The sequence below is a fragment of the Sebastes umbrosus genome, chromosome 10 (assembly GCF_015220745.1).
Source record: "Sebastes umbrosus isolate fSebUmb1 chromosome 10, fSebUmb1.pri, whole genome shotgun sequence".
Classification (NCBI taxonomy): domain Eukaryota; kingdom Metazoa; phylum Chordata; class Actinopteri; order Perciformes; family Sebastidae; genus Sebastes; species Sebastes umbrosus.
Window position 1 is genome coordinate 32,397,641 of NC_051278.1, and position 16,827 is coordinate 32,414,467.

Consider the following 16,827-nt stretch of genomic DNA (forward strand, 5'->3'; position numbering starts at 1 on the left):
TTGAGATTTTGTGGTTAATGCCTATTTTACCAAATGTGTGTATCTGTTAATCCTTTCAAAATATATTTTTTAAATTTTTTCTTGTCAAAAACAAAAAGTCAGGTATGATAACAAAAAATGTGACTTTATATTGAACACTTTCCCAGATATTCTAACATTACGCTATTAAGATAATATTAGGATAATATATACATTTTGTAATTTTTACCAGGATGTATATTAGACAATTAAACATAATACTGTGGTAGCCTTGACGAAAATTGTATAAATAATAATATTAATAAAAATAAAAATAATAATGATGATGATTATTATATTAGTATTATTATAAATCAAAATAATTAATACACAATAAATAAATAAATAAATAATTGATTTATAACCTATAATTTCTGAACAATACCCTGGAATAAACAATAATAACAGTTACAAATGCCATGATAACGCAGATCCCATATGAATTAAGCGCATTTTATTTAATTTCATTAAAAGTGAGAGATCAACAGAGAAGGTAATTACACCCTGGCTCCACCAGGTGGAGGTAATTACACCCTGGCTCCACCAGGTAGAGGTAGTTACACCCTGGCTCCACCAGGTGACGGTAACTCGAGTTTGTTAAACATGCTACTTCATGAAAACACCAACAAAGAAGACGCAACCGGAAGAAGCTTCCAGTGGTATTTGCAGCAGAGTGTGTTCATTGACAGCAGTCTGTGTCGTCACCGTGGTCACCATGGCTCTCCTCTGCAGAAGTGCTGTCTCGATCCTGAAGTCGTCCCGAGCAGCAGCTCCGTCCGTGCTGTCTGCTGGCCGCCTCTACAGCTCAGGTGGGTTCACACATTTAACCAGCGGCCCAGGGTCACTTCACTGAGGCTGAGGCCCTGCAGACCTGCAGCGGACACAATGTCAAGAAACCTGCGTCACTGAACGTCAATGTGAAGCAGACTGCTAACTGCTAACTAACTTAGTGTGCTCTTTTCTTCATCAGATGTGTTCAGTGTTATTAAGTGTTATTCAGTGTGATTAAGTGTTATTCAGTGTTATTCAGTGTTATTCAGTGTTATTCAGTGTTATTCAGTGTTATCTGCAGGGTGCTGAACTTGAGCTAAAGATCATTAGTTAACATATGTTGACATGAGGACACCTATTACCGTGTAAAGGGACATTCCACCCTAAAATGGCATTTCCAAGGTGTTGTTGTTTCTCTAACATTGTGCAGCCCAGATATTATTTGTGAATTTGAACCTGTTTATGATTTATAGATTGCAGACATTAAAAAAAAAATCCAAGGAATAACGTTTTAAAGTGAAAAGACTTAGTTCTAACATGGTCCTTATATGTTAAAAGATAAAATACATACAAGATCAAACTAAACAATTATATCCTGAAATTCAAATTGACATAACAAATTAAATAAGAAACGCCCACATTAAATCACTTAAATAATATATACCAAGGACAGTTTGGTTGGGGAAATTAGAATGTCATTGAAAAGGTCATTTTAAAATAAAGAGTACACAGCAGACTGAAGTGATTATTTCAGTCCAGAGACAGATGTTGGAGCTGCTCTACAGATGTGGCTGAATGACAATGTGATGGCAGTCGGGTTGATTTTACAGACATGTGAGCAGATAGGCAGTATTTACCTTTTGTCATCCATCTGTGTCCAGTGCAGTGCAGTACATAGAAGAACAAAAAAGCATTAGCACTTTGTAGGTCCCTGATGATATTTCCTCATAAATGATATGCGTGTAGTAAGGTGCAGATAGACAGACAGGTTATGGTAACCAGTAAAGTGAGGTAGGCTATGAAGTGACTAGTAAAGGAGGCTCTGATTGTGCAGCATTTAGTTAAAATTGCATGTATGGAGGGGAGAGATGTCCCAATGATGGACTCACTATCCTCTGTAGAGACTTGGTCTAAGTTGATACAGTTCCCTTACCAGACTGCGACGCACATGGTGAGACACTCCATGGCTCTTCTGTAGAAGGTGAACAGGACGGGTGAGAGGAGGCTGGCTGTCTTCAGGCGGTGGAGACGCTGTTAGGCTTTCTTGGCCGATGCAGTTGCGTGACCACCTAATGTCATCTCAGCAATGTGCACACCAAAAACACTTGGTGCTCCTGACTTTCTTGTTGATGAAAAGAGCATATCTCCCATGAAACCCTGAACTATTCTGGTGCACGGATGACCAAAAGTTGAAATGGTTGTTTAATTTTGATGTGTTTAAGTTTGTTATTTTATCTAAAACAATCTAGAAGAGAAGGAAAGATGGATCATTTGATTAAGTGTGGTGTATTGTAACCCCATGCTGGCTGAGCATGTTTGTATGCTTGACACAATAATAAAAACTTCACAAATTTATTGATATAAACTCAGTAGAATTTCAAGAGAGTTGGTTTTAATCAATGATCCAGCTCCAAAGAGTGTCACTTAAACATCAAGTTAAGTCTTGATGCTCTGATCTCCAGTTTCGAGAGACAGGCCAAAAGTAATTGAAATAGCTCAGAGTAAATTCTGTTTTTTGGGTGGATTTTCTCGTAAAAGCCTAACTTACATAAAAGCTGTATGCAAGCACCAAGAGTGACCCTTTGTCCTCTTAACTTTGCTCCTCAAGGCGTATCAGGGGCCGCCAAGGTCTCTGCAAGGCCTTGATGTTGATCCTTCACCGTTTCTTGAATGATTAGCCAGGACTCAGACCACTTTGGTGATCCATCACCGGGTTGAAAGTCTACACTGCTTGTTTCAAGAACAGTGACACGCCGTGCACAGGGCCATATTGTCCCTACTGGTTTTCCATCATTGTTTGCAGCATAACTATGAAACAGGTATTAAATTGTGTTTGTGAAGGTTCTCAGTCATCCAGGTCATGGTATCCGAGAAAGGGTTAAATCAGCAGCAACTGGACTTGGTTTAGGTTCTTGAAGACGTTTCACTTCTCATCACTAAAGCTTCTTTAGTTCTGGCTGAATGTAACGTAACGTAAATTCATGAGCCTGGTAGATAGCTCAAGGCTTTTGCCCTTCTCTATCCATAGGCAGTTATCATTGGAGGGAGGAGAGAGGAGATGGAGGAGGAGCCCAGCTGGTGGTGAGACAGCATGGAACCATGCGCGGCCAGTTGAGAAGGGTTTTTTTTCTTTTGTTATATATATTTTTTTCTTTATTTTTTTTTTCTTTCTTATAACAAAATTAAATAAAATGAAATATGGATAAAACAAGATGAAAAAAAAACGGATAAAATAAATGAAAAAAAATAGATGGATAAAAATAAAGAAAACTTAAAAAAAAGCCTACACAACTGGGCAAAGATCAATATCATGTGAATGTGTACAGAGTGTGCGCTTGAGAGGGGTGGGAGTGGCTGGCCGTCAGTCAGGGTGCAGATCAAATTAAGGCAAGATTAAAAAAGAATACGATAAAATAAAGTGAAATAAATATAAATAGATAGAAGTAAAAGAATGATGGATAAAAGGATGGTGTTTAAAAGAGAATCATGGATAGAAGAGATGATGTGGTGTGTGGACTGTAAATGGAGTTAAATGTAATCATGGGTTAATATTGGTGAGGGTGGTGGGGGGGGTTGATAGTTATGGTGGTTTGTTTTGGAGTATTATGGAGAGGGGTCTTCTGGTGGCCCTTCATGGATTAACTGGGTGATGGCAGGGTTGTGGATGGCTCTCTGTATACATCTCTGGGTGAGGATGGTGTTTCTGGCTGAATGGTAGGGGAACCCAGGAATTGAACCTCTGTGGAGTCGTTAGCAGGATAATAGATACCACTCCGTACAATGGTGCTCCTCTAGAGGTGTGACCACTGTAGTTATGTGTCATTAGAGTCAGCTGATGCCAGGTGTGAGTGACTGTCCAGTGAATGTTTGTTTAGTCTCCTGGGCAGGGATGCCAGGACAGCATTGTAGGTGGACGATAGGTGATGCCTTAGGCCTCCTCCTCTGTTGAGTGATGGCTTGTCTACTTTGGCATAGAAGGCCTCTTTCACTCCTCTTTCAAACCATCTTTCCTCCCTGTCCAAAATATGCACGTTGTTGTCCTCAAAAGAGTGTCCCTTGTCCTTCAGGTGTAGATAGACTGCAGAGTCTAAACCTGAGGAGTTGGCCCGTCTGTGTTGAGCCATCCGTCTGTTTAGTGGTTGTTTGGTTTCACTAATGTACGAATCTGTGCACTCCTCACTGCATTAGACTGCATACACCAGGTTACTCTGCTTGTGTTTGGGGGTGAGGTCTTTAGGGGGGACCAGATTCTGTCTCAGGGTGTTGCTGGGCTTGAAAGACACAGGGGATGGGGTGTTTGTTAAAAATCCTCCTGAGTTTCTCAGACCCTCCAGACATGTAGGGGATGACAACGTTGTTGTATCTGTCTTCCTTTTCATCATCACCCGTGGTACTGGTGTTCTTTCTGGATTTTGTGGCTGTTTTCACAAAGGTCCAGTTTGGGTATCCACAAGTTTGAAGTGCACTTTTCAGGTGTTTTCACTCCTTTTCTTGAGCCTGTGCACTTGTTGGTATGTTCTCTGCTCGGTGGTGCAGGGTTCTGATAACTTGTGTTCCAGTGGATGGTGGGAGTCGAAGTGTAAGTACTGGTCCGTGTGTGGGTTTTACTGTAAACTCCCATATGGAGGCTCCTGTCTTCCTCAAAATGAACTTCACAGTCCAGGAAGGCCAAGCTGTTGTTTTTATGGTTTTATGTTTTAAGGTAATAAATTGCATTCCATGTGCTGTTAAAAAGTTCAGAAGATCTAACTCAGTGACCTCTCTGCAGAAACCCTTGATACTGAATGCACAAAAGTACAGAAGTAAACTCATTTGACCATCAGTGTTGGTTCTCTCTTCATGCAGGTGGCCAGTATGAGTATATTTTGGTGGAAAAGCGAGGTGAGAAGAGCGATGTGGGTTTCATCCAGTTGAACCGGCCCAAGGCTCTCAATGCTTTGTGCGACGGGCTGATGAGGGAGGTGGGACAGGCCCTGGATGTCTTCGAAGCCGACGGCGGCGTCGGAGCTATCGTCATCACCGGCAGTGACCGAGCCTTCGCCGGTGAGGGAGCTGAAGACGTTTTCTGGGTTTGTTCACGATGATATATCAGTAGTGAGCTCAACTTTTGCATTTTTTCAGCCGGAGCGGACATTAAAGAGATGCAGAACCGAACTTTCCAGGATTGTTACGGTGGAAACTTCCTGGCTCACTGGAACAGAGTGTCCACAGTGAAGAAGCCTGTGATTGCAGCGGTCAATGGATTTGCTGTGAGTGTCTTTTTAAAATATTGTTTATATCATTTATTTTTTTAATTGGAGAGGTAGTGGAATTTCCAACAGATGGAAAAAAAACAAGCTACAAACATTACATTAAAATGACAATAAAAATCTTTCGGAACAAGAAAATAAATATGGAAAGGAGTAAGAAAAAAACAAACTCAACACCCACCAGAGCTGCTTCTTATTTCCCGATTTTGTGCCTCCTCGCTCCTCATTTCCTCGCTCCTCGCTCCTTGCTCCTCCGGCTTGTGACCCAAAAATCGGTCTCAGCGCTCCATGTTGAAGGACATCCCAATTCCTAAAATGCATCTCGTGGAGCGAGGAGGCTTGCCAGAGGAGCCATAAGCGAGAATACACCGGTGTATCCTTCGCCGAAGTCTTTTATCGAGCGACACGCCCCCTTATTGGATATCAGTCATTGATTGGATGCTGCTGCCTGATTGATCTGATCCACGTCAACATCGCTGGAGTTTCATACCAAAGTGAAGACAGATAACAGATTAAAAGTTTTATATTTTAGTTGTAATAATAAATGAACTATTTCTGCTTCAAGGTCAAGGACCACATCTTATCATGTGTGTCATTGTTTTCCCTTTAAATGTTCCTTATCCTAACATGTTGGTCTTTTAGTTTCCCCCCCTTTCACCTGTCCTTTCTCTCTACCACCTCTTTCCCTCCCTCTTTTATCTCCCACTGTTTCTTTTTTCTTCCTTTTCCCTCCCTCCATTGGATTTATCCTTAAACAAAGTCTGCTGAGTGTCTCATCTCAAGTCTGGGACTCCAGTTATACTTGTCCTTTTAAAGCATCAATTAGCTGAATAATGACTAGATATAATTTACCAGTTTCCCCTATACTTTTGGCCACATTAGTACACCTTCATTACCCTGACTGAATGCAAAACCAAACCACCAAAACAGCTCCAAAGCAAAAGACAGGGGTGTCCATATCATGTACCTTTTAACACTGTATATCCAGTATTTGATCAGTTCAAGATGCACAATAATGTAAACGGGGTACAAAACAATGAAGAGTGAGACTAGTCACTGAGCAGTGGTTTCTGTGTTTCATACTGTATGTTCTGCTGTCTCAGCTGGGTGGAGGCTGTGAGCTGGCAATGATGTGTGACATCATCTACGCCGGAGAGAAGGCGCAGTTTGGTCAACCAGAGATCCTGTTGGGGACCATTCCTGGTAAAGACTCATTAGTATCTACTTTCCTTCCTGTTCACACTTGACTTCCTTATGTTCATGACGTCTCCGTGTGTCTTCCTGCAGGGGCGGGTGGCACCCAGCGGCTGACCCGCGCGGTGGGCAAATCCCTGGCTATGGAGATGGTACTTACAGGAGACAAAATTACTGCGCAAGACGCCAAGCAATCAGGTAACAGCAATGTTGGAAAGTACATTTACCCAAGTACTCCACTTAAGTACAATTTTGAGGCACTTGTGCTTGACTTGAGTATTTCAGTTTTATGCTACTTTATACTTCAACTCCACCACAGTTGAGGGAAATGTTGTACTTTTTACTCCACTACATTTATTTGACTGGTGTAATTACTAGTTACTTTGCAGATTAAGAGTTCACATAAGAACATACTTGGGTTGTTAGTATTTCCACCAAAAATATATTTCCCCTGTAAACTTCTCAATTAGGGATGTCCATAATTAACCGTTTAACCGACATTAAGCATTTTAACCAATTAACGCTATCGGTTAAAATAAATATTAATAATGAATTAAAAAGCTGAGCGGCTCAGACGAGCGGCTCGTCACTTTTCTCTGGTTTTCTCTTGAGCTGAAAGTTATGTGCTCCCTGTCATCCGGACCTGATAGAGGCCGGCAAACCTCCAAACCGGCATGGCTTTCTTTCTGTTAATTTATCTCCAGCAGGAGAGCGAGAGAGAAAGACAGTCAGTGTGTTGTGTTAATTCTGACGGTGGGATTTCGTTTAGACTAGTCCACTGCGCTGATTCACCCGTTCTCGGCACACACAAATGCCATTGTGAAAATAAACACACTAAACTAAAGTGGAGGAAACTAAACAATAAAATGAAAACCTTCAGCTAGCTAATGCAACAAGTTGGGCTGCTAACGACACCTAACTAGCTAACTATTAGGGGTGTGACGAAATATCGTGCCACGAAATATCGCAATATAAAAACGTGATGATATGCATCGTCGAGATGAAAAACTGGATGGCGATATCAAGGCATAATAGGTACTACGTTCATACGGGGCTCCGGAGCTGAAGCTGCAGCCTCTCGGGGTACAACTCATGCTCAGTCAAATCTGGTCTGTCCTCGCCCAAATTGAACCAATCAATCGTAACGCACGGCCACAGCTTCTGTGTCGGAACTCCACACACATTAACACACATACAGCGCAGTCAGTGAACAGCCGATCAGAGAGGCCGCGGTGGAGAGACGAGTTGACGCTACGCTCGTTGCTGTAAGTATGTAATAAAACTTTATTACACCTGTTCAACAAGCATAAACATGATGAAACGGTTAAACATGGAGGAAAGCAACGTTTCAATCTGCTCTGTCCGCAGTCTCTCATCCACCGCCGCTGTTTACACAAGTACAGCGCGTTAGCGCGGCGCCTAATAATATCGTATCGAGATCGTGAACCCAATATCGTGTATCGTATCGTATCGTGAGCTGAGTGAATCGTCACACCCCTACTAACTAACTAGAAAGACAAACTGACAGACAGAAACAGATTTATTGGTTTGCTGCTGCTCAGACACAGACGAGCCTGAGTGCACCTGGATATAACCTGCTGATAATACTACCGTACTTTTAGGATTTTGAGTGAAGGACTTTCACTTGTAACGGAGTATTTTTAGATCGTTGTACTTTTAGTCTAGTAAAGGATCTGAATTCTTCTTCCACCACACGGTAACAGAGATACTAAACTTTTTACAGCATAGACACACACTTGACAAAAGATGGGATATGCGCTTCTTGCATTACACTGTACCAGCGGTTGTACCTAATAAACTGACATGTCTTCATATATTTATTGTACTGATTCAGTAGCTTTTTGTTTTTCCCAGGTTTGGTGAGTAAAATTTATCCGGTGGACCAGTTGGTGTCTGAAGCTGTTAAATGTGGCGAGAAAATTGCTGCCAACTCCAAACTGATCTCTGCTATGGCTAAAGAGGCTGTTAACGCAGGTGTGTAAAGTTTGTTTCTACCTTTTTTAATTTAATTTTAAAAAGTTAAATATCTTAAACCTACTAAATTGAATACGTTTAAATTGAGTCTTACTTGTTCCTCTGTGTGATTGCAGCTTTTGAACTGACTTTGGCTGAGGGGAATCGTTTGGAAAAGCGCTTATTCCACTCTACCTTTGCTACAGTGAGTAGAAGAGCCCATCTGAGAGTGAGTGATGGGGTTGACTCTGATTTTGACGGTCCAATCATGATGCGTGTCTGTATTTTTCCCTGCAGGAGGATCGTAAAGAAGGCATGACGGCTTTTGTGGAGAAGAGAAAGGCCAGTTTCCAGGACAATTAGAAAAGAGCAGACCAAGAGCTTGGCCAAGAATGCCACATTTTGGATATCTGCGATTCATTTCCTTATCTGCAATAAGTTGAATGATTCCTGATCGTAGTTGAACATACACAATGTTTAAATTGACATTTGGCACTGAGTGATTGCACAAGAGTGTCTTTTCACAGTGATGCTCTACCTGCTGAGGTTTGTTATCAAAAGCATATTCAGTCTGAGTGCAGGAGTCCAGTGGGGTTTGTATGTGAATACTATTTGATAACTATGCCAGTGTGTAGTAGGAGGAATCAGTGTTGATGACTTGTACTGACTTTGCCTTTTCATTTTCACTATCAAATGTGTGTCTGCATTTTGTAGGTAACGTATTCCTCTGTACATTTTACAAATAAATCTCTCAAGTGGTTTTCAGTACTGTAACTGAGACATAAACAGACTGCTGCTCCACCAAAATCCAATGGATTGTTCATTGTGCCACACCCCACCCCTCCAAAAAATGTCATTCAAATCCATCGCAGACTGTTTGGAGTATTCCTCCAAACGGACAAACCAACGCCGGTGAAAACACAACCTCCTTCCTAGGCCTTCGTCCTTGGCGGAGGTAATAAACAGGACAAAGGACCATGCAGAAACAGTGCCCGCTCAAGCTCCCAGTCCATGGATGTATAAAAAGAACTGGATACAGCGTTGGAGGCGGGCTACTGTTCGTTCCTATGAGAGTTGCTCAGTGGCACATGATGCCAAAATGGCTCAAATGCCGAGTGATAAAGTACCCGGATCTTACAGTGACCTTCAGTATCCATGGGCCCATAGAGCAGGCGCAATAATGTTTCCCTTTAACCCTGCCTCCCAGCCCTCGGTCCAGCCTCGGTCTGGGGCTCATTCACATGAACGGAGGAAGCAAATAACTCAGGATTTGGCTATTAGTGGATTTTACAACTTGTAGGACCTAATGATTTAAATAAGGGCTATTCAAGTGTTTGTAATGGGAAGTTGATTCACCTAAAAAAAATATTATCCGCTGATTTACAAACCTCTCTTTCCCAATGTAAGTCTATGCGAAGAAGTTTTTTGGGCCCAATGGCATCACGTGACGGACACAGTTGTAATTCCAGTGTTTGGCCACTAAGAAAATTTGCTTCAAAGACCGGCGCACTTCCAGGGGTCTTGGGCCAGTCCCATCAAACCAATTCAAACGGCCAGCCAACAGCTCGGCAGAAATGTTACGTTAGCAATGTCCAAACCCCCCCCCCTCAAACTACAGAAGACGGAGGACATAAGACTTTTCTTTTTTTTCCAAAAAAGAACATTACATTACAAATATTCATAGTGAGATCATGTTGGAGTATCTATCACTTTCAAGTCATAGAAAATGGCATTGATGAATTGCTGTTGTATTTGACATGTTATTTTAAACTAGCAAAGTCAACCCACCATTGATTGTCCGACAAAACTTTTTGCCGTTTGCAGGGGCGCATGCAACCTGTTAAAGTTGTATCACCAAGTTTATAGTCTACCACTGCGGATAAAATTATCTTGTTTGCATTATGACTGCACTATTTTACCTGCTCTGGTACTTGCACTTGTGGGATCAGCTTGGGCGTGCTGTACGTGTTAGAGTGACCAACACAACCACGCTGGCTGACCTACAACGAATCCTGGTTGAGGAATGGAACTCCATCCCACAGCAACGTGTGACCAGGTTGGTGAGCAGCATGAGGAGGAGGTGCCAGGCTGTTGTGGCTGCGTATGGATCTTCCACCCGCTACTGAGGCTCCTGACGGTGTATTAAATGAATAAAGTGTAAAATAGCCAATATGTCTTGTTTGTTCCTTGTTACTGATAGAGAGTTCAATCATCCAATCCACCAAACAATTCAAAACGAGTCAATACCAACAGGAGAATACACTGTTTACCATTGACGGAGCATTTTGGAAAAATTTTCTTGGGCACTACTCACATAATCAGCTGTGCTGCTCATCCCACAACTACATGATCCTTACAAGTTGGACATCATTGTGAAGGTACATAAACAGGCTTTCCAACGATGTAAAATACAATGACCATTAGTATTATAACAACAGAGAAATAATCCACCAAACACAAGTTTCCGTACTTTTTTTTCCCAGTTTAGTATGTTGAACAAGTCTTAGTATAGTACGTTGAAAAAGTCAGAAAAGTCATAGTATAGTATGTTAAACAATTAAAAAGAAGTCATAGTATAGAATGTCAAAAGAAGTAATAAAAAGGTCATAGTATAGTATGACAGAAAAAGTCAAAAAGTCACCGTATAGTATGTCAGAAATTTCTTTTAAGAGGTCATAATATAGTATGTTAAAAAAAAAAAAAAAATAGTCGTAGGATAGTATGTTGAAAAAAGGTCAAAGTATAGTATATTGAGAGAAGTAAAGAAATGTCATAGTATAATATGTCCAAAAAAGTCTAAAAAAAACAGTACAGTATGTTCAAAAAAAGTCATAGTATAGAATGTCAAAAGAAGTCCAAAAGGTCACAGTATACTATGTCAAAGTGATTCCAAAAAATCATACTATTTCATATAAAAAAAAGTAATTAAAAAAGTCTTACTATACTATGTCTAAAAAAGTCATAGTATAAAATGTTGAAAAGTCCCAAAAAGTCAAAGTATAGTATGACAAAAAAAGTCATAGTATAGTTAAGTTGAAAAAGTCGTTAAAAGGCATGGTACAGTCTGTCGAAAAAGTCAAAGTATATCAAGTCGAAAAACCCATAGCATAGTGTGTTGGGAAAAAATGATAAAAAGTTCATAGTAGAGTATGTTGAAAAGTGTCAAAAAGTCACAGTATATTATGTCAAAGTAATTCCAAAAAATCATACTATTTCATATCGAAAAAAGTAATTAAAAAAGTCTTAGTATACCATGTCAAAAAAAGTCATAGTATACTTTATATATACTTTTTATGACCAGTTTTGACTTCATGACATTTTTCGACATACTATACTATGATTTTTTTCAACATAACTTTATGACCTTTTTGAACATTGTATAATATGACTTTTATATGACTTATGTTAAAAAAAATTCATAGTATAGGATATTGAAAATAGTCATAGTACAATATGTCGAAAGAAGTCCAAAAAGTCATCCTATTTCATGTCGAAAAAAAGTAATTAAAAAAGTCATAGTATAGTTTGTAGAAAATAAATTATTAAAAAGTCATAGTAAAGCATGACAAAAAAAAGTTATAAAAAGTTGTAGTATAGTATGACAAAAATAGACATACTATAGTATGTCGAAATAAGTCATAAAGTATTTTTATTTCTTTTTTCGACATATTGTAGTATTCCTTTTTTCGACATACTATACTGTGACTTTTTTATGACCTTTTTTCGACAACAATACTATGACTTTTTAGTACTTTTTTGTCAGGTACTATACTATGACTTTTTGTTAGGTACTATACTATGACTTTTTTTGTTAGGTACTATACTATGACTTTTTTCGACATACTATAACATGACTTATTTTGATTACTATAATATTACTTTTTTTCAACATACTATACTATGACTTTTCGACATATACTATGACTTATTTTTTCGATAAACTATACTATGACTTGCATTTTTTAGATATACTGTACTATGACTATTTTTTTCGACATACTATACTATGACTTTTCAATATCCTATACTATGAATTTTTTTAACAAAGTCATAAAAAAGTCAAAAAAATCATAGTATAGTACATCGAAAAAAGTAAAAAAAAAAGTCAATATAGTATGTCGAAAAAAGTCATAGCATCGTATTTTGAAAACTAGTCATAAAAAGTCATAGTATAGTATGTCGGGGAAAAAAGTGTAGTATACTATGTCAAAAAAACTTAAAAGGTCATAGTATAGTATGTCGAATTAAAGTCAAAGTATAGAATGTCGAAAATACATAAATGTAATACTATAGTATGTCGAAAAAATAAGAGTCATATTATAGTATGTCAAAAATAAGTCATGAAAATCTCACTTTTTACAATAGTCCCATACCTTTAACCTTTAAGATTATTGACTTAGCTACTCAATGTTTGCATATAAAGTCAAAATGTGTACATATCATATACTGTATATTACTCTATATTTGTCTCAATCATGACTCTGAAAGTCACATTTTTGACTTTGTATCTCAATTTTAGATTAGAAAGACAAAATTGTGATTTTGTATCTCAAAAGTTTGTCTTTTCATACTATAATTGAGACTTTATATCACATAATCATGAATAGAGAAAGTCACAGTTTGTCATCTATTTTTATTTGTTCTGCTTTAACTTTTCCCAGTGGAAACGGGCTTCCATACGCAGCAGACTGAAGATACTGGAACAGAAACTAACTGAGTTAGCTGAGTTGACGGACAGATGAGGAGGCGGGACTTTCTTCGTCTAGAAGCTTTATTGATAATTGTTTACATCTCACAATGCATTCCACAAACACGGCTCCCAGCTGGAAGCTTTTTATCGTCACAATTGAAGTATGAAGTTTATCATTCACAATTATACTTGCATAACAAACAAATGCTCGAAAGTTTCCCAAAGTCACATCAAGTTGCAACTTTATTAAGATATTGGCTCCACAGACATAATGGTTATTTTTTTCTTTAAATCCCATTTCATTTTTTTTTTTTACTTTTTAAATATTTTATGTGATGTGGATGAATGTAAACGTGTTTCTTCCAGAGTTTTTCATTACTAGACAGCTGCAAATGACATGGAAATAACGACTTTGATGTAATTAATGTTTTATTTGTCTGGCAAAGGTTTTCTAGATGTTTCTAGCTAGAGTTACTCAGAAGCAATGAAGTTTTTAATGGTAGTACAAGCCCCCGACAAACCCCCCCACAAACCCCCCTCCCCCTCACCACACGCTGCCTCATCAAATTCGTCACATCGAGGCGAAACCACGCAGCAGGTTACCGAGGAAACGAGCTCAAAGCTTGAGGGACACGACGGAGTTTCACTTAAACAGTTAAATCACAAAATACTTCTAACTCAGTAATCATACCAAAAAAAAATAAAATAAGAGAAAATACAAATGAGTTGCCGTTTGCTGCTCGCTCTCTCAAAAACAGCAGACGAAGGAAAAAAAAAAATCTCGAGAAAATGACGGAAATAAACACCCGAACCCCACTGTGGGAGCATTTGACCTCCCACAATGCACTGGGTGGGGAGAGGGAGGGTTAATTCAAGATTAAAATGTGTTTCTGTGAGATTCAACGTCTCACAGTAACAAACATTTCAAACCTAATATTTAAAAAAAAAAGGTGTTTCATCGAGCCAACCTCGGTGTAGTAAAACCTCAGTTGAACTCCGACCTGCTTCGACGTCTCCAGAAAACACACAAAAAAAAGGAATTCTGAACTGGAAAAAAAGTGTTTTATTATTTTGACAAATAAAGTTAGAAGGGCTGCGTCCATGCCAGACCCTTCCTCTCCTCCTCCAGCCTTCCTTCATATCCACCCCCCCTAACACACCCCTTCCTCCCCTACAACCATCTTTCCTCTCAGGACTTCCTGAATCCGAGCTCCGACTTGTCGTTACTTCACTCTGCTTTACGTTTCATCCCGGGCACCTTCGCCTGGATCCTGCAGGAAGGGCAAAATAGAGTTATTAATCACCAAATGTAATAGTAGTAGTATTTCTGGGTCATTAATGCATTAAGTGTGAATGTATTTAGATGATTTATAGCAGCGTTTTAAAATTGACTGCAGATCTAGAATGCTTCCATGGTGACACACTGCTGATAATGGCAAGAAGAACATTTCTGACAGGAGAAGAATGAAGTTCAAATTATGAAATATTAAAGTTGGACTTCTTGTAATTCGTTAGTTTTTCATCATTTTTACTAACTGAATTTATTTTTGTCATAACCAACATATATAATAGAGTGCGGTCTAGACCTGCTCTACATGAAAAGCTTCCTGAGATAACTTCTGTTATGATCTGACACTATATGAAAACAGAATTAACAGTACATTTTGTTTCTCTTGTTGGGGCTTCCATGTGACGGATCAAACTGTCCACATTCACTGTTCTCTCTTTAGTTTGGTCTTTCAGTTTAAACCAGTTGGTTCATGTCACCATCTTGTCAGCTGTTTGGTGAAGGCGGCTCCATTAAGGCTCTGATCACACAGAGCGCGTTCTGCAGGTGGAAAACGTGACGAGGTGCACTGCTTTGGGTTTTTGTTGCCTGGAGAGACGGAGCGTTTTTTGCAGTTTGCTGCGTCTTATTTTTTTTTATTGTTGCTGGGCTACACCGAATGAGTGTTAATGTTGGCTTAACACAAACCATGAACTGTACACTACCTAATAGTTGATAGTTGCCTGCAGTTTAAATTAATGAAAGCGACTAGGGATGCACCGATACTTTTTTCAGACAGTACAAGTACTTACATTTGGGTACTCGCTGATACCGAGTACCGATACGAGTACTTCTCTGTGGCAAACGACCCTCGTTAACAGCCAGCTGGAGGGTGTGCGCGACACACGGCAGGCTGGGGAGTCCCGCATACGAGGCGGTGCGCCGCGACCGGCTCTAGGTCAGTTTGGAAAGACTCGGGGCGAAGGTGCTTCACGGGGCCGTGGACAAAGTGCTCGCTCTCTCCCCACCGGGGAGGGACGGGGTCCCCTGCTCCCGGTGAGACTGTTAACCGGGGCGGACTGTCCTCAGTGCGCCCCAACCGTGTCATGCCCCCAGGGCGGGGCTTGGCCCACGTAAAATGCACCAGGGGTCGGCGGCGATGTCTGCAACCCACCCGACCCGTCTTGAAATACGGACCAAGGAGTCTAACGCACGCGCGAGTCAGAGGATGCAAGCAAATGAAAGTGAGGGCTGATGCCAACGACTGAAGTGGGATCCCGGCCCCGCGGAGTAGGATGCACCACCGGCCCGTCACGCTGCCGTAAAGTGGTATCGGTGCCGTTGTATCGGAGCCGTTTTGCGAGTACATGAGCACAGTATCGGACCCGATACTGGTATCGGTGCATCCCTAAAAGCGACTTACCCGAAATCTAAAGTTTGATGATCAGCTCACGGTAACTACGGTTGGTTAAGTCATAAAGCTCAGAGTATCCAGTAAAAGTCACCACAACGAGACGCTAATGACGTTGGGTGCTTTCCGCTCTAGGTTGACTTTTTTTTCATCTCTAGACGTTCAGGGCGCTCCTGTGAAAACGCAAGGCGTTCAGCAACGCAAAAGCAGCAAAACTCTTCAATCTAACTGAAAACAAAACGCACTCTGTCTGATCAGGGCATTAGTCTCCTCTAAATCTGTTATCTCTTATTGGTTCACTTAAGTCAAATAAACTTGGGACAAAACAGAACACTATTTATTACATTACTATGGTAAACTTATTGTAACACCCATGTTGGTGCTGTTAAGTCCACTCCGAAACATTTGTGAAGAGCTCAGCAGGATAAACTACTTACTTTCCAACGATGTCTTTGACCTGGTTGTTGACCAGAGCCAGGTAGTGGTCGATCTGAGCCTGAAAACACAAACAAACAAGCGTCAGGATCGCATAAAAGTCCTGCATTCAAAATCAGACTTAAAGCTACTACGAGGAACTTTAATTTAGTGTTGATTCTGGTTGTGGTTCTTCCGAGCCAGTGGAGCGGCGAGGTGAAGCTCTGCTTCGGGCCCGGAGGAGCTGCTGCTGGGTGCAGAGCTCTCCACCTCCTCCCGCTGGAGCTCCGACTGTGGGTTGAAGGTGGCAGCGAAGTCGGATCTTGTTTCGACAGTTGTTAGTGACTCCTTACATCCCTGCTTTGTTCCTCAACAAATTCTTTTTTTTAACAAACTGTCACTATGTACGGTATTCATAGCCTACAAAATATAATCTGGAGTCCACCTGGTCCCATTAAAGACACACACCCATCAGTCAGACTAGCAGCAGAACAGTGAGTTTGATGATTAAGACCTGATTAAGGCTGCTGAGACCTTAGACTGGTGCTGATCCTCCATCACTCCCCATTTCCCCTTTTAAACAACATGTTGAGTTATTGGTAAAGACTTACCTGGTGTT

The 16,827-nt window shown here is 40.3% G+C and overlaps 2 protein-coding genes across 15 annotated transcripts in view; one reads left to right on the top strand and one right to left on the bottom strand.

The window, feature by feature from the left end:
- The first annotated feature begins 657 nt into the window (after nt 1–657).
- Nucleotides 658–9,227, top strand: echs1 (enoyl CoA hydratase, short chain, 1, mitochondrial). The gene is made up of 8 exons (XM_037782867.1): nt 658–827; nt 4,855–5,052; nt 5,131–5,258; nt 6,362–6,461; nt 6,546–6,650; nt 8,328–8,447; nt 8,564–8,631; nt 8,724–9,227. The coding sequence occupies exons 1-8, from the start codon at nt 734–736 to the stop codon at nt 8,787–8,789; spliced, it is 879 nt and encodes a 292-aa protein (XP_037638795.1). The 5' UTR covers nt 658–733; the 3' UTR covers nt 8,790–9,227.
- Nucleotides 9,228–13,179: 3,952 nt separating this feature from the next.
- Nucleotides 13,180–16,827, bottom strand: part of LOC119495928 (reticulon-4-like) — a 53,238-nt gene continuing 49,590 nt past the window's right edge. For all 14 annotated transcript variants that reach the window (XM_037782851.1, XM_037782852.1, XM_037782854.1 and 11 more), the window contains 3 exons: nt 16,820–16,827; nt 16,232–16,290; nt 13,180–14,387 (listed from right to left, as the gene is read on the bottom strand). The exon at nt 16,820–16,827 is cut by the window's right edge and continues 39 nt beyond it. In XM_037782851.1, the coding sequence (XP_037638779.1) occupies nt 14,345–14,387; nt 16,232–16,290; nt 16,820–16,827 (110 nt within the window). In that variant the 3' untranslated portion in view covers nt 13,180–14,344. The remainder of the gene's footprint in view (nt 14,388–16,231; nt 16,291–16,819) is intronic.